The following is an 18908-nucleotide window of genomic DNA, read 5'->3' as shown; positions in this document are numbered from 1 at the left end:
TTATATTATCTGCTTTGGGTTTGGATTTCTAGGTTGAGTCAAAGTGACAAAGTACCCTTGAGCCAGAATGCCTGACTTTTCCATTACCATATTCTAAAATGAAGAGACAACACAATGGCTAAGTGTAATTAAACTTGAGGATGAAATCTGACTTCGCTCTTTGTGTAGCTCTGTGCTGTTTGACAAATTATTTCAACTCTGTAAAATCAATTTCATTAGTCAGGTTCCATAGAAGCAGAGCCTAAGGTAGGTTTTGTTGTAGTGATTTTGGGGAAACATTCTCAGAAGAAAGAATGAGAAAGTGGAATGGGCTGGTGAAGGATGTAAGCAAACCATAACTTCAGCTTTATCCACTGATAGATTCATGTGAATGGCACCCCAGGGTTAGTCTCACTGAGTGACAAGGCATCTGACCTTTCATGCCCCAATTTAGAAATTATTACGACTGTCATTGGTAAGCTGCATGTGCCAATGGTGTCATCAACATTCATCACATTCAACTTGATCCTGTATAAAATTGGCTGATTAGATTATTGCTGTGGCTTCAGGTGATTGTGAGATAATTGAAACTTATCACCGAGGAAGGCTTTGGTATTACGAAGAAAACAACAACCCTGACTCTAAATGCTCAAACAATAAAGAGAGTTATCTTTCACTACAAGGACATCAGGGATTGGAAATGCATAAAAACAGGACAGTAGGACTTCATTCATTTCCCCACGAGGTGCCTTCATCCTAGGAATGGTCTCCCTCATGGTCACAGATGGCTGCAAGAGAGTCACGTGTCATAGCCAGACATCATGCTGAGACACAAAACTGACTCTTCATGGACCTACTGTGAATAGAGGACCTATTGTTAATACACCTTTCCATAGAATCATACAAAAGACATCTCCTTCCATCTGATTGCTGAGAATAGCATCATATATCTCTTTCTAATCAAACTTCCATTTGTTGTTATTCTTAGGTGCCGTTCCGTTGGTTCTGACCCATAGCTATCCTATGCACAACACAACGAAACACTGCCTGGTTCTGAGCCATCCTTACAATCTTTGTTATGCTTAAGCTCATTGTTACAGCCATTGTGTCAATCCACCTCATTGAAGGTCTTCCTCTTTTTTGCTGACCCTGTACTTTGCCAAGCATGACATCCGTCTCCAGGGACTGATCCCTCCTGACAACATTTCTGAAATATTTAAGATGCAGTCTCACTATCCTTGCTTCTTGGGAGCATCCTGGCTCTAATTCTTCCAAGACAGATTTCTTCACTCTTTTGGCAGTCCATGGTATATTCAATATTCTTCACCAACACCATAATTTAAAGGCGTAAATTCTTCTTCGGTCTTCCTTATTCATTGTCCAGCTTTCACATGCACATGATGCGATTGAAAATACCACAGCTTGGGTCAGGCACTCCTTAGTCTTCAAGGTGATATCTTTACTTTTCAACATTTTGAAAAGGCCCTTTGCAGCAGATTTGCCCAGTGCAATGCGTCTTTTGATTTCTTGACTGCTGATTCCATGGCTGTTGATTGCGGATCCAAGTAAAATGAAATCCTTGACAACTTCAATCTTTTCTCTGTTTATCACAATGTTGCCCGTTGGTCCAGGTGTGAGGATTTTTTTTTCTTTATGTTTAGGTGCAATCCATACTGAAGGCTGTGGTCTTTGATCTTCATCAGTATGTGCTTCAAGTCCTTTTCACTTTCAGCAAGGAAGGTTGTGTCATCTGCATAATGCAGGTTGTTAATGAGTCTTCCTCCAATCCTGATGCCCTGTTCTTCTTCATATAGTCTAGCTTATCAGATTATTTGCTCAGCATACAGATTGAATAGGTATGGTGAAAGAATACAACCCTGACCCACAACTTTCTTGACTTTAAACAAATCAATATCCCCTTGTTCTGTCCAAACAACTGCATCTTGATTTATGTAAAGGTCCCTCATGAGCACAATTAAGTCTTCTGGAATTCCCATTCTTTGTGATGTTATGCATAATTTGTTATGATCCACACAGTCCAATGTCTTTGCATAGTCAATAAAACACAGGTAAACATCCTTCTGGTATTCTCTGCTTTCAGCCAGATCCATCTGACATCAGCAATGACATCTCTGTTTCCACATCCTCTTCTGAAACTGGCCTGAATTTCTGGCAGTTCCTTGTCGATAATACTGCTGCAGCTATTTTTGAATGATCTTCAGCAAAATTTTGCTCGCGTGTGATATTAATGATATTGTTCTATAATTTCCACATTCAGTTGGATCACCTTTATAGGCATAAATATGGATCTCTTCCAGTCAGTTGCCAGGAAGCTGTCTTCCATATTTCTTGGCATAGATAAGTGAGCACCTCCAGGGATGCATCTGTTTGTTGAAACAAATCAATTGATATTCCATCAATTCCTGGAGCCTTGTTTTTCACCAATGCCTTCAAAGCAGCTTGGACTTCTCCTTTCAGTACCATCGGTTCCTGATCATATGCTACCTCTTGAAATGGTTGAAAGTTGACTAATTCTTTTTGGTATAATGACTCTGTGTATTCTTTCCATCTTCTTTTGATGCTTCCCCTGTCATTTAATATTTTCCACATAGAATCCTTCACTATTGCAACACAAGGCTTGAATTTTTTTCTTCAGTTCTTTCAGCTTGAGAAATGCTGAGGATGTTCTTCCCGTTTGGTTTTCTATCTCTAGCTCTTGCACACATCATTATAATACTTTTTCTTCTCGAGCTGCCCTTTGAAATCTTCTGTTCAGTTCTTTTACTTGATCGTTTCTTCCTTTTGCTTTAGCTGCTCAACGTTCATGAGCAAGTTTCAGAGCCTCCTCTGACATCCATCTTGGTCTTTTCTTTCTTTTCTCTCTTTTCAATGACCTCTCACTTTCTTCATATATGATGTTCTTGATGTCATGCTACAACTCATCTGGTCTCCAGTTACTAGTGTTCAACGTGTCAAATCTATTCTTGAGGTGGTCTCTAAATTCAGGTGGGATATACTGAAGGTCTGTCAGTTTGTCACACTGTAGGGCCTTGCATGCTGCTGTGATGCTGGAAGCTATGCCACTAGTATTCAGGTTCCAGCAGAGTCACCCATAGAAGACAGGTTTGAGCTGAGCTTCCAGACTAAGACAGACTAGGAAGAAGGGTCCAGCTGTCTACTCTGAAAAGAATTAGCCAGTGAAAACCTTAAGAATAGCGGTGGAACATTGTCTGATATACTGCCGGAAGATGAGCCCCGCAGGCTGGAAGACACTCAAAAGGAGACTAGGGAAGAGCTGCCTCCTCAAAGTAGAGTCGACCTTAATGATGTGGAGGGAGTTAAGCTTTCGGGACCTTCTTTTGCTGATGTGGCATGACTCAAAATGAGAAGAAACAGCTGTAAACATCCATTACAGATTGGGGCCTGGAATGTATGAAGTATGAATCTAGGAAAATGCGAAATCTTCAAAAACGAAATGGAATGCATAAACATTGATATCCTAGGCATTAGTGAGCTGAAATGGACTGATATTGGCCATTTTGAATTGGACAATCATATAGTCCACTATGCTGGGGATGACAACTTGAAGAGGGATGGTGTTGCATTCATCGTCAAAAAGAAAATTACAAGATCTACCCTGAAGTACAACGCTGTCAGTGATAGGATAATATCCATACACCTACAAGGAAGACCAATTAATATGACTATTATTCAAATCTACAGTCCAACCACTAAGGCCAAACAGGAAGAAATTGAAGATTTTTGTCAGCTGCTGCAGTCTGAATTTGATCAAACATGCAATCAGGATGATAATTACTGGTGATTGGAATGCGAAAGTTGGAAACAAAGAAAAAGGATTGGTAGCTGGAAAATATGGACTTGCTGATAGAAAAATGCCAGAGATCGAAGGATAGAATTTTACAAGATCCATGACTTCTGCATTGCAAATACCTTCTTTCACCAACATAAACAGCTACTATACACATGGACCTCGCCAGATGGAACACACAGGAATCAAATCGACTACATCTGTGGAAAGAGACAATGGAAAAACTCAATATCATCGGTCAGAACAAAGCCAGGGGGCCGACTGTGGAAGAGACCATCAATTGCACATATGTAAGTTCAAGCTGAAACTGAAGAAAATTAGAGCGAGTCTACAAGAGCCAAAATATAACCTTGAGTGTACCCCACCTGATTTTAGACACCATCTCTAGATTAGATTTGACGTGTTGAACACTAGTGATATTAAAGTTCTGTTTGGGGGAAAATAATATAATTGCTCTGAGAGCCTTAGACTGACCATGTAGAGTGTATTTTCTGTTGGGAAGTTAATTCCTATACCTACTACAAGCACTTAGTACAATGCCTGGCACATAATACTCAAAAAAATTTAACTGAGACCATTGTCTTCTATATGTTGCCACAATTAATAAAAAATAAAAAAAACAAACCAGTTGCTGCAGAGCCCATTCTGACTCATAGTGACCCTACAGAACAGAGAAGAATTGCCCCAAAGGGTTTCCAAGGAGCAGCTGGTGGATATGAAGTTTCGGCCTTTTGGTTAGTAGCCAAGATCTTAACAACTGTGCCACCAGAACTTCAAATTTATAAGGTTTATTTATTCCTTGCTCTCACATATTTTCACTACTTTCTTCAGCAGTTTTATTAGTTTACCAGTATTGTAATATCTATTAACAGGTTTGAAAATCAAAGGAATAATTACTGAGTAGACAGGTTAGAGCTGGCAATCTTTTTTGGAGCCATATTTGTTTTGATTCTTATTCACTGATTTTTTTAATTTTTATTGTGCTTTAAGTGAAAGTTTACAAATCAAGTCAGTCTCACACAAAAACTTGTACACACCTTGCTACATACTCCCAATTGCTCTCCTGCAAATGAGACAGCCTGCTCCCTCCCTCCACTCTCTTTTTTCGTGTCCATTTCCCCAACTTCTAACTCCTTCTATCCCCTCATCTCCCCTCCAGGCAGGAGATGCCAACGTAGTGTCCACCTGAGCCAAGAAGCTCACTCCTCACCAGCATCCCTCTCCAACACATTGTCCAGTCTAATCTCTGTCTGAAGAGTTGGCTTTGGGAATGGTTCCTGTCCTGAGCCAAAAGAAGGTCTGGGGTCCATGACCGCTGGGGTACTTCTAGTCTCAGTCAGACCATTAAGTCTGGTCTTATGAGAATTTGAGATCTGCATTCCACTGCTCTCCTGCTCCATCAGGGGTTCTCTGTTGAGTTCCCTGTCAGGGCAGTCACTGGTTGTAGCTGGGCACCATCTAGTTCTTCTGGTCTCAGGGTGATGTAGTCTCTGGTTTATGTGGCCCTTTCTGTCTCTTGGGCTCATAATTACCTTGTGTTCTTCGTGTTCTTCATTCTCCTTTGATCCAGGTGGGTTGAGACCAATTGATGCATCTTAGATGGCCGCTTACTAGCATTTAAGACCACAGACACCACTCTCCAAAGTGGGATGCAGAATGTTTTCTTAATAGATCTTATTATGCCAATTGACTTAGATGTCCCCTGAAACCATGGTCCCCAAACCCCTGCCACTGTTACACTGGCCTTTGAAGCATTCCGTTTATTCAGGAAACTTCTTTCTTTTGGTAAGAAGCAGGGCCATCAGTCAGAAACATCTCTGTGGCGTTGGGATGACAACAAAGCATATCTTGTGGTCTTCTTTGATGGTGGTGGTGGGATTGTGTTCAGTATCAAAACTTGAGCCAGCTCCTCACCAGGCACACCATGTGTATCGTAGTGTAAAACTGTCTCCATTTATGCCCATAAAACACTTGCAGAGATGAATCACCTGAGGCATTGTTCATACTGCTAGTTTCCATACCTCACCCAAGACCTACTGACTTTTATATATAGGAAACATCTGAAGGATTAATATTCAAAATAATTACTTTTTTGAGATTTTGATGTGTGCTGAACTTTGAGAAACATGACTTTAACATTAGAAGATGAAGGAATGTATTTAGAATCTAGAATATGAAAGAATCTGGAAAGTGAAATCTTTTCATTTTTACTCATTAAAATGTCATATGAAAAGTAGTGTATGGAATGTATCTGTAGTTCTTAAAGAATAGTAATCTAATCCAAATTCATATACCTATGACCTGGGTGTCTTAGCTAACTGGTGCTGCTATAGCAGAAATACCACAAGTGGATGGCTTTAACAAGCAGATATTTATTCTCTCACTGTCTAGGAGGCTAAAAAACAGGAATTCAAGGTACCAGCTTCAGAGGAAGGCTTTCTCTTTCTGTCAACTCTGGGGGGAGGACCTTGTCATCAAACTCCCCCTGGGATTGGAGTTTCTAAACTCAGGGACACTGAGTCCAAAGAACAAGCTCTGCTCTCAGCTCTTCTTTCCTGATGGCATGAGGTTCCTCTCCTCTCTGCTCACTTCTCTTTTGTATCTCAAAAGACTCAGTGTATAGTCCTAATATACATTTTGGAGGGACACAATTCAATCCAAATCACTAGGTTATGAAATACAGTAATGACATAAGCGTAGAATCTAATGAAGAGTCTCCCATTCTTATTGTTCTCTATCTTTCCAGTGGCAAACACTATCCCAAATTCTGTATTTATCATTTTCTCTGGAGTTCCTTTATTTCGTTGAATCTTATTTTTATAGATTGAATTACGCCTCCTAAAAAGACAGGTTGAAGTCCTAACTCCTGGTATGTGTGAATGTGACCTTGTTTGGAAATAAGATCTTTGAAGATGTTGTAAACTAAGTTAACATGAGGTCATACTGGAGCAGGGTCGGCCCTAAACCAGAAGGAGGATATCCTGTGAAGACAAAGAAAGAGATGGAGTTATGCTGCAGCTGCAAGCTAAAGAGTTCATAGGGATAGCAGGAGTTGGGAGAGACAAGAAAGGATCTTCCCCCGCAAACTTCAGAGGGATCATAGCCCTGTCGACAATCTGAATTTCGACTTCCAGTCTCTAGAACTTTAAGAAAGTAATTTTCTCTCATTTTAAACCACTGACTTAGTGGTGGTTTGACATTGCAGCCCTATGTAATTAGTGTTGTTGTTGGGTGTCATTGAGTCGATTCAAACTCATAGTGACCGCATGTAACAAAGCGGAACTGCCCAATAGGGTTTTCTAGCCTGTAATCTTTATAGGAACAGATCATCAGGTCTTCCTCTGGCAGGACCACTGGATGGTTTTGAACCACCAGCCTTTTAGCTAGCAGCCAAGTATTTAGTAATTGAGCCACCAGGGCTTCATTGATACACCCGTGAAATTGCCAGTATTCGATCATCTTTACTCTACAAAACTGGCAATAAAATTCAACGTCATCGACATATTAGGCCATAAAGCAAGCCTTAGCAGAATCCAAAACACTGAAATATTACAAAGCATCTTCTCTGACCATAAGCCCATAAAAGTGGAAATCAATAACAGGAAAAGCAGGGAAAAGAAATCAAACACTTGGAAACTGAACAACACACTGCTCAGAAAAGACTGAATTATAGAAGACATTAAGGATGGAATAAAGAAATTCATAGAATCCGATGAGAATGAAAACAATTCCTAGCAGAACCTTTGGGACACAGCAAAAGCGGTGCTCAGAGGCCAATATACCAATAAATGCACATGTTCAAAAAGAAGAAAGGGCCAAAATCAAAGAATTATCCCTACAACCTGAACAAATAGAAAGAGAGAAAGAAAAGAAACCCACAGGCACCAGCAGAAAACAAATAATAAAAATTAGAGCTGAACTAAATGACATGGAAAACAGGAAAAGAATTGAAAGAATTACCAAGACCAAAAGCTGGTTTTTTGAAAAAATCAACAAAATTGATAAACCAGTGGCCAAACTGACAAAAGAAAAACAGGAGAGGAAGCAAATAACCTGAATAAGAAATGAAAGGGGCAATATTACAACAGACCCAACTGAAATTAAATGAATCATACCAGATTACTATGAAAAACTATACTCAAACAAATTTGAAAACCTAGAAGAAATGGATGAATTCCTAGAAACACACTACCTACCTAAACTAACACAAACAGAGGTAGAACAACTAAATAGACTCATAACAAAAGAAGAGATTGAAAAGGTAATCAACCCCCCCCCCCCCCAAAAAAAAAGCCCTGGTCTGGATGGCTTCACTGCAGAGTTCTCCAAAACTTTCAGAGAAGAGTTAACACCACTACTACTAAAGGTATTTGAGGGCATAGAAAAGGACGGAATACTACCAAACTCATTCCATGAAGCCACCATATCCCTGATACCAAAACCCGGTAAAGGCACCACAAGAAAAGAAATTATAGACCTATATCCCTCATGAATGTAGATGCAAAAATCCTCAACAAAATTCTAGCCAATAGAATTCAACAACATATCCAAAAAAGAATTCACCATGACCAAGTGGAATATATACCAGGTATGCAGGGATGCTTCAACATTAGAAAAACAATGCAATCCAACACATAAATAAAACAAAGAATAAGAATCACATGATTTTATCAATTGATGCAGAAAAGGCATGTGACAAAGCTCAACACTCATTCATGATAAAAACTCTCAGCAAAATAGGAATAAAAGGAAAATTCCTCAACATAATAGAGGGGATTTATACAAAGCCAACAGCCAACATCACCCTAAATGGAGAGAGCCTGAAAACATTCCCACTGAGATCAGGAACCAGACAAGGATGCCCTTTATCACCACTCTTCTTCAACATTGTGCTGGAAGTCCTAGCCAGAGCAATTAGAAAATGAAGTAAAGGGCAACCAGATTGGCAAGGAAGAAGTCAAAGTATCTCTACTTGCAGATAACACGATCTAATACACAGAAAACCCTAAGGAATCCTCCAGAAAACTACTGAAACTAATAGTTCAGCAGAGTATCGGGATACAAGATAAACATACAAAAATCAGTTGAATTCCTCTACACCAACAAAAAGAACATCAAAGAGGAAATCACCAAATCAATGCCATTTACAGTAGCCCCCCAAAAGATAAAATACTTAGGAATAAATCTTACCAGAGATGTAAAAGACTTATACAAAGAAAACTACAGTACACTGCTGCAAGAAACCAAAAGAGACTTACATAAGTGGAAGAACATACCTTGCTTGTGGATAGGAAGGCTTATCATTATAAAAATGTCTATTCTACCAAAAGTGATCTATACATTTAATGCAATTCCAATGCAAATCCCAATGCCATTCTTTAATGAGATGGAGAAACAAATCACCAACTTCATATGGAAGGGAAAGAGGCCCCGGAAAAATAAGGCATTACTGAAAAAGAAGAACAACGTGGGAGGCCTTACTTTACCTGATTTTAGAACCTGTTATACCGCCGAAGTAGTCAAAAGAGCCCGGTACTGGTACAACAACAGATACATGGACCAATGCAACAGAATTGAGAAACCACACATAAATCCATCCACATATGAGCAGTTGATATTTGACAAAGGCCCCAAAAGAGTTAAATGAGGAAAAGTCAGTCTTTTCAACAAATGGTGCTGGCGCAACTGGATATCCACCTGCAAAAAAATGAAACAAGACCCATACCTCACTGCGTGCACAAAAACGAACTCAAAATGGATCAAAGACCTAAATATAAAATCTAAAATGATAAAGATCATGGGGGAAAAAATCGGGACAACGTTAGGAGCCCTAATACATGGCATAAACACTGTACAAAACATTATAAAGAATGTAGAAGAGAAACTAGATAACTGGGAGCTCCTAAAAATCAAACACCTATGCTCATCCAAAGACTTCACCAAAAGAATAAAAAGACTACCTACAGACTGGGAAAAAATTTTTAGCTATGACATATCTGATCAGCACCTGATCTCTAAAAAATCTACATGGTACTGCAAAAAGACAAATAACCCAATTAAAAAATGGGCAAAAGATATGAATAGACACTTCACTAAAGAAGACATTCAGGTAGCTGACAGATATATGAGGAAATGTTCATGATCGTTAGCCATTAGAGAAATGCAGATCAAAACTACGATGAGATTTCATCTTACTCCAACAAGGCTGGTATTAATCCAAAAAAAAAAAAAAAGCACAAAATAATAAACGTTGGAGAGGTTGTGGAGAGATTGGAACACTTAAACACTGCTGGTGGGAATGTCAAATGGTATAACCACTTTGGAAATTGATTTGGCACTTCCTTAAAAAGCTAGAAATAGAACTACCATAGGATCCAGCAATCCCACTCCTTGGAATATATCCTAGAGAAATGAGTCTTTACAGGAACAGATACATGCACACCCATGTTTATTGCAGCACTGTTTACAATAGCAAAAACATGGAAGCAACCAAGGTGCCAATCAATGGATGAATGGATAAATAAATTATGGTATATTCACACAGTGCAATATTAGGCATTGATAAAGAACAGTGAGGAATCTGTGAAACATTTCATAACATGAAGGAATCTGGACGGCATTATGCTGAGTGAAATTAGTCAGTTGCAAAAGGACAAATATTGTATAAGACCACTATTATAAGAACTTGAGAAATAGTTTAAACTGAGAAGAAAACATTCTTTTGTGGTTACAAGAGGGGGGAGGGAGGGATGGTGGGAGAGGGGCATTCACTCATTAGATAGTAGATAACTACTTTAGGTGAAGGGAAAGACAGCACACAATACAGTGGATGTCAGGACAATTGGACTAAACCAAAAGCAAAGAAGTTTCCTGAATAAACTGAATGCTTCAAAGGCCAGCAGAGCAGGGGCAGGGGTCTGGGGACCATGGTTTCAGGGGACATCTAAGTCAATTGGCATAATAAGATCTATTAAGAAAACATTCTGCATCCCACTTTGAAGAGTGGTGTCTGGGGTCTTAAATGTTCGCAAGCAGCCATCTAAGATGCATCAATTGGTCTCAACCCACCTGGATCAAAGGAGAATGAAGAACACCAAGGACACAAGGCGATTATGAGCCCAAGAGACAGAAAGCACCACATGAACCAGCGACTACATCATCCTGAGACCAGAAGAACTAGATGGTGCCTGGCTACAACCGATGACTGTCCTGACAAGGAACACAACAGAGAACCCCTGAGGGAGCAGGAGAGCAGTGGGATGCAGACCCCATATTCTCATAAGACCAGACTTAATGGTCTGACTGAGACTAGAAGGACCCCGGTGGTCATGACCCCCAGACCTTCTGTTCGCCCAGGACAGGAACCATTCCCGAAGCCAACTCTTCAGACACGAACTTCACTGGACAATGGGTTGGAGAGGGATGGTGGTGAGGAGTGAGCTTCTTGGATCAGGTGGACACTTGAGACTATGTTGGCATCTCTGGCCTGGAGGGGAGATGAGAGGGTGGAGGGGGTTAGAAGCTGACGAAATGGACACTAAAAGAGAGAGCGGAGAGAGAGAACGGGCTGTTACTTTAGCGGGCATAATTGGGAGGGTTTAGCAAGGTGTATGTGGGTTTTTGTGTGAGAGATTGACTTTATTTGTAAACTTGCACTTAAAGCACAATAAAAATTATACTAAAAAAAAAAAGTTTGGCAATGAACAAAGACCGAAGAAGAATTGATGCCTTTGAGTTATGGTGTTGGTGAAGAATACTGAACATACTATGAACTGCCGGTAGTACAAACAAATCTGTCTTAGAACAGCCAGGATACTCCTTAGAAGTGAGGGTGGCTAGAGTTCATCTCATGGACTTTGGACATTTTATCTGGAGGGAACGTTACCTGGAGAAGGACATCATGCTTGGTAAAGTAGAGGGTCAGCGAAAAAGAGGAATGCCCTCGTTGAGATGGATTAACTCAGTTGCTGCAACAAAGGGTTCAAACGGAATTGATTGTGAGGATGGCTCAGGACTGGGCAGTATTTCGTTCTACTATGCACAGGATAGTTCTACTATGCAAGGGAGAAACTTGATGCCAACTCCCAACAACACACACTAAGAACTCCCAAATTTATATCTCCAGAAAGGAACACTCCTCTGGATTGAAGACTTGTGTAGTTATCTGTCCACTTGATAGCTCTATGTGGCTGCCTAAGAGGCACCTCAAACTAAACATATTCCAAAATACAGCCCTGATATTGGGACTATTAGCCCATGGTCACAATGGTTGTCAACTCCATTCTTTTAGGTGCTGAACAGTTTTCTCCACTGATCATTATCTTTGATTTCTCTCTTTTTCTTATACCCTCTGCCCACCCCTTCAGGAAACTATGTTGTCTATCCAATGCAAATATATTCAGAATCCCATCAGATTTCGCCACCTTCACTGTTAATCACCATGATCCAAGGCACCGTCATTGTGTTGTTGTTGCTGTTACCATCATTTTAGGATTATTAAAAAAAAAAAAAAAATCTCTGTACCTGGTCATTCTTCATCTTCCCTTTCCATTTGGTGAAGTTTGTATAATCTGCCCAACACTATGTCTTTGATCTCATCTTTTCTATTCTCCCAGCACTTATTCCATTACAACCTCTGCTGGCCTCTATGATTTGATTATTTTTGATCTTGTTGATTCTGCTTGCGTTGTTTTTCTTCATGGTTATTTAAATTAAAACTTACATATTTCATTTGAATGGCAAGGTTATTTTCTCCTCTCTCTTTTGCAATTATGTGCTCCCTCTTTCTTGTCCTACAGGTTCACCAATCACCACTCCTCCAATCCTGAATTCCATTTCCTGACTCCCCAACTTGGTAGTACTGAGAGTATCACAAATTCAGCCACCAAGAGAGCTGGTAACTTGAGTTATTTCCTCCATGGAGGCTTTTCTGAAACTTGCAGCTGTTATATGCACCACTTTATGTTTGAGTATCTTGTTGTTGTTGTTTGTTTTTCTTTTTTATACTACCTAGAAAACTTAACTTGTATTTTTTTATACTTCAGGTGTTTCTGTGAGACCAGGAAAAGTTTATTTATTTATTTTGTGGCCAGCTGTGTCTTGTTCTATTTTATCTCTTATTTCATGCATTTGAAGTGAATGGAGTTAAGATGGCAAAGGGTAACATCACAATGCCGTCTTGTCTCAAGCTGGGTTTTTAAGTAATATATGTAGAAAATTACAGGTTAAAAAATTTATATAGAAATAGATGTGCTAAAATAAACTGATGAACCCATGAAAATAGTGAGTTCATTAAAGGTAAAGGTATTTGAGTGAATACTAAATTGAAGCACCATCTTCACCTCTTAAATAATGGCTGTTATCTATCTAAATCTACTGAGATTATGGATAAACTGCATACTAGTGCCTATACTGTGAATTCTCATCACTCCATTAAAAATCAGGAGCCAAAATATCAACCTCTTTCCACTAATGTGAATAAAATTTTACATAGAAACTACTGCCATGAAGTTGGATATTCTGGCTACAGAACCCTAAAAAAGAAGTAACAAGTCTATCTATCGTTATCACAGTCAGAATTGATCACAGAGACTAGCTTAGAATATCTCTATGTAAAATATACAGAACGAAGATTAAGGTTCAGGGGACATTCAATGACTTTTAGAAAAAAACTGCACTGAATATTTGTATTTTACAGACTCTTAGCTATATTTCTAAATATCATATCCATATATGTAAACGATATCTTCACACCTAAAGTAGGAGTCGGGCTTTCTAATGTCTTTGGAAAGACAGAGATGCTTTCAGTTGGAATTAGAAAAAGAAGACTGAAACACATTTAGAGAAGGATAATGCATTCACAAGTACAAGGTATGTGACATGGAGGTGAACAGGAACAGGTGAAGAGGGGCGAATGGCATGTAGCTGCCTTTACAGGGTCACGAAATCAACCATCATGAATTTCGCTTTTTGAAGTCTTTGTCTTTAAGGATTTGCGCTGCCCTGGGATCAGAATGACACTAAAAGTGAGTGATTAATGAGGAGCTTTTTTGGCTATTTATCCCCCAGAGAGACAGAGAACGCAAATAGTATGCCTATGACCACCTCACTCAACAGCCCTCCCCCAGTCAGGAAGCAGTGCCCCTGAGACTCCACCCACAGTTGATCCTCATATGGAGGAGCCTTGTCCCTCACTTGTCCCTCCGCCTTTCCTGAGGACACATCTTCTACATTCAGGGATGATGTCAAGCATCATTCCTCAGTGATACCAGCCAGGTAACCTGTGGTTCCTTAGTTAATGTTTAAAAATGAAAACAGGTGTTTCACTACAGGTTCATCCAGGGGAAGCTGTGAAGAGAGTACATGCATGAAATGATTTGAACCAAGTCTGCCAATAACTCATACCTAACCGTCTTCCATCTCCCTTACATGTTTCCTTATATCTTTGTACCAATATCAGGGAACTTTTATTCTACCAGTCTTTTAATTGTCTTTACAATGGCATGGACCATTTTCCTCCTGAGCAGAAATCTGCCCCTTCTTATACAGCATGACTTTAAAAATTCTCTATCATTTAGTTGTATTCTTGTGATGGTGAAGGATGAGGGTTATCAGCTTCCCCTTAAGTTTCCATTCCTGGTTCTTAACACAAATTTTTAGTATCTCTGTGGCTTGGTACTAGTCTCTGGAGGAAGAGGTAAAGCCTGAGGCAAACTCTTCAGGCTGCCTCCGTAGCCTACTTGTTTCTCTTTAAAATTACCAAACATTTAAAATGATCGTAACAGCACAGATGTTGTTGTTATGTGCCATTGAGTTAGTTCTGACTCATAGTGACCCTATAGGACAGAGTAGAACGGCTCCATAGGGTTTCCAAGGAGAAGCTGGTGGATTCAAACTGCCGACATTTGGGTTAGCGGCCATGGTCTTAACCACAGCACAACCAGGGCTCCAACAGCACAGATAGTGTAATTAAAAAAAAAAAAAAATACAGCACCTTACCCTTTTCTTATTAAATAAATGTTTACACCCAGCTACATCAGCTTCTGGTCTTTTTTTAAAATTAAATGAACTAATAATGGGCATACAGAAGATACCCCCTCTGTATTTCCCACCATTCCTCTCTTACCTTTCCCCCAGATGGCATTTGTTTCTGGTGCTGCTGCTTTTGGTCTAGGGCTCATACATTTGATTGTCTTGTCACACCATTTTTTCCATCAGATACATCAACAATATGGAAACTAGAAACCAAACAAGTGTTTCCGAATTCCTTCTCTTGGGACTGACAGAGGATCTGGAGCTGCAGTTCCTCCTCTTTATCCTGTTTTTGTCCATATACCTGGTCACTGTCTTTGGAAACCTGCTTATCATCCTGGCTGTTGGGTCTGACTCCCACCTCCACACTCCCATGTACTTCTTTCTTTCCAATCTCTCCTTCACTGACATCTGTTTCGGCACAACCACGATCCCAAAGATGTTGGTGAACCTCAAAGCACAGAATCAGAGCATCACTTATGGAGGCTGCCTCACCCAGGTCTGCTTTGTCCTGGTTTTTGCTGCTTTGGAAAATTTTCTTCTTGCAGTAATGGCTTATGACCGCTACGTGGCCATTTGTCACCCACTGAGGTACACGGTCATCATGAACCCCCGCCTTTGTGGCCTGCTGACTCTGCTCTCTCTGTTCATTAGCACTGTGGATGCCCTGATCCACAGCCTGTTGGTGTTGCGCCTGTCTTTCTGTATAGACCCGGAAATCCCCTACTTCTTCTGTGAAGTTATTCAGGTCATCAAGGTTGCGTGCTCTGATACCCTCATCAATAACATCTTCATATATTTTGCAGCTAGCATGTTGGCTGGCATTCCTCTGTTTGGGATTATTTTCTCTTATACTCAAATTGTGTCCTCCGTTTTGAAAATGCCATCAGCTGGTGGAAAGCATAAAGCTTTTTCTACCTGTGGATCTCACCTGTCAGTTGTTTTCTTATTTTATGGGACAGCTTTTGGTGCATATATTAGTGCTGCATTTATCCACTCATCCAGAAAGACTGCAGTTGTTTCAATGATGTACACCATGGTCACTCCCATGATGAACCCCTTCGTCTATAGCCTGAGAAACAAGGACATGAAGGGATCCTTGAGGAAATTGGTCTGGAGCATATCTGCTTTTCATTGATTATATTACCTCATTTGGACTTGGGTTTTTAGATTTTGTCAAAGTAAAAGAATGCTCATGAGGTGGGATACTTGACTCTTCCATCTCTGTGTTTGTCTAAAAGGACTAGACAACATAATGGCTAAATGCAATTTGATTTGGTGTTTAAACCTGACTTTGCTTCTTGTGTACTGTGTGATGCTTGATAAATAATTTCAACTCTCTAAACTCGGTTTCTTTAGTCAGGGTCTATAGAATCAGAGCCTGAGCCAGGATTCTTTATTAACTGATTTGGGGGGAACATTCTTAGAATTTAAAAAGCAGGAAAAGGTGGATAGGGTAAGTAAAGAATGTAGGCAAATCTGTAGGCATAGCTAGAGACTAGCTTCAGCCTGATCCCATGAATAGAGCCATGAGAATGGAAACCCAGTTAATCCCAATGACAGTCAAGGGAGCTGAATTTTTGTGTCAATATAGTTCTTACCAATACACGTCACTGGTAAACTATATGTGTTTAAGATAACATCGGCATCCATCATGCTCCATTTTACTGTCTATTGTTGTTGTTCATTTTATATGCTGCTAAGTTAGCCATCAACTCTTGACACAACAGGATCATACCATTATTATCCATAGTGTCTTTTTTGGCCAATTTTTTATGAGCAGATTACAAGGTCTTTCTTCCTTGTTTATCTTAGTTGGAAGCTTTGCTGAAAAATTTTCAGCATCACTGCAACACACAAGTCTCCAGTAACAATGCCTGAGGTTCACTGACCAAAAATCAAGCGTGGATCTTTCACATGGAAGGCGAGAATTCTACCACTGAACCACCGCTGTTCCCCTTCATAATCTATAAAATTGGCATAATTAGATTATCTCAGTGGTTTCTAATGATTGTGATATAATTAAACCTTATCAGTGAGGAAGCCATCAGTTGTAATTAGAAAATATAAACACTGACTTTAATATGCTCCCACAATAAAGAGCATTATCTTTCATTACAAAGACTTCAGAGTTAAGAAATGTACTGGAACATTACAGTAGGGATTCATTCATTCCCCTTGAGATGGTTTCACCTAGCAATGGTTCCCCTCATGGTGACAAATGGCTGCAACAGTCAGGTATCATATCCAGACGTGATACTCAGAGCCACAAAACTGACCATTTGTCCCTGAACCTATTGTTTATAGTAGATCTATTGTTAATAGACCTTTCCATACAGAAGATGTCTCCTCCCATCTCATCACTGAGAATAGCATCATATATCCCTTCTTAATCAAATTTCTGTTTGGGGAACAAATAATTACTATGAGAGCCTTAGCCTGTTGGAAGGATAACCCCTGTAACTATTACAAGCATTTAATACAATGCCTGGCATATAACATTCAATAAAATTTAACTAAGACACATGTGTTCCATATGTTGCCATTATTTATAAGGCTTGTTATTTCTTGCTCTCACATATTTCTACACCTTACCTCAGAAGTTTTGCTGGTTTACATGTATCATAATATCTATCAGCAGCTTTTATTTGTCTTAGTAATATAATGAAATGATAAATTATTGAATAGGCAGGGAAAAGGGAAATAATGTTTCTGAAACCTTATTTGCTTTAATTCCTTCTCATTGATGTATTGATAAGAGTGTATGGAAGCTTTTAGTTTTCTCCTTACTTACCTTATTTTGCAATTTTTCTTTGTCATCTCTAGTGGAGTCATTGTTTGATACAGTAGAGCCAATACAAAGAAATACAGTTGAGTAAAATTAATTAAATCATTGAAGTCATAGTGGGCTGGCCATACTATTAGGGATCTCATATAAAACTTTTTGAAGTGTATTTGTGAGGAAAAGTTTTTTTGCGGAGATGGACTTTATTTTGAGGAAGACATTTTGTATAAAATAATAGGACAGTGGAAAAGGAGAGTTGGCAGGCTTAGGGACTTTAATATTAGAAGAATATGGGAGAACGTATTTAGAACCTGGAGTATGAAAGAATCTGGACATTGAAATATTTCCAATTTTATTTATTAAAATACAATATGTAAAACAGTGTGTAAAACGTATCTATAGTTCTTAAAGAATAGTAATATAATGAAAACTCATATGCCTGTGACCTAGTTTAAAAAATAAAGCAATGACATCACCATACAAACCATTTGAAAGGTCTCCCTGTGTTATTGCCTTCTACCCTCCTGGTGGCAAACACTATCTTGAATTCCGTATTTATCATTTTCTCTGATGTTCTTCAATTTGTTGAATCTTTTTATTATGGACTGAATTACATCCTCCAAAAAGCCCTAATTCCCTAGTACCTTTGAAGGGGATCTTGTTCAGAAATAGGTTCTTCAAAGCTGTTATCAGTTAAGGTAACATGAGGTCATAATGGAATAGAGTGGTTTCAAATCTGATAAGTGGTATCCTTATAAAAGAGACAGAGACAGAGGAAGGATGGTCATCTGAACACAGAGGAAGAGTTATGGTGCAGCTGCAAGCCAAAGAATGCCTGGGGATACCAGAAACTGTGAGAAACAAGAAAGAATCTTTCCCTAGAGCCTTTAGAAAGGCAATAGCCTCCTAACACCATGAATTTCAGACCTCCAACCTCCAGAATTGTGACACAACAATTTTTTCCATATTTTAAGCCACCTACTTTGTGGTACCTTTTTATGGGCTTTAGGAAGCTAATAAACATGTGAAATTGGCAGTATTAGATCATATTTTCTTTATAAAACTGGCAATGGAATTAATGATTATTTTTAGTCACCTCTAGGTTTATCCCTATCGAATTTACAAATTTGTCTCTTTTTAAACTTGTTAATAGATAAATCTTAATGTATGAATTTTGTATCCTGATTATGCTTTTTGAAATTCAATCGTGTTGCTGGGTATAGCAGTAATTCATTGACAAAAAATGCTGTATTTTTTTACATCATGTATGGTGACATTACATAA

The 18908-nt window shown here is 39.2% G+C and overlaps 1 protein-coding gene across 1 annotated transcript; it reads left to right on the top strand.

Annotated features, from left to right (window-relative positions):
* The first annotated feature begins 15017 nt into the window (after positions 1–15017).
* LOC126070975 (olfactory receptor 7G2-like) lies at positions 15018–15977 on the top strand. Its single transcript, XM_049875292.1, has one exon. It carries the CDS (start codon positions 15039–15041, stop codon positions 15975–15977), a length of 939 nt encoding a protein of 312 aa, XP_049731249.1. The 5' UTR covers positions 15018–15038.
* The last annotated feature ends 2931 nt before the right edge of the window (positions 15978–18908 follow it).

Source organism: Elephas maximus, chromosome 3, assembly GCF_024166365.1.
Source record: "Elephas maximus indicus isolate mEleMax1 chromosome 3, mEleMax1 primary haplotype, whole genome shotgun sequence".
NCBI classification, from domain to species: Eukaryota; Metazoa; Chordata; class Mammalia; order Proboscidea; family Elephantidae; genus Elephas; species Elephas maximus.
The sequence above is the reverse complement of the archived record's forward strand: the minus strand, read 5'-3'. Positions and strand labels throughout refer to the sequence as shown.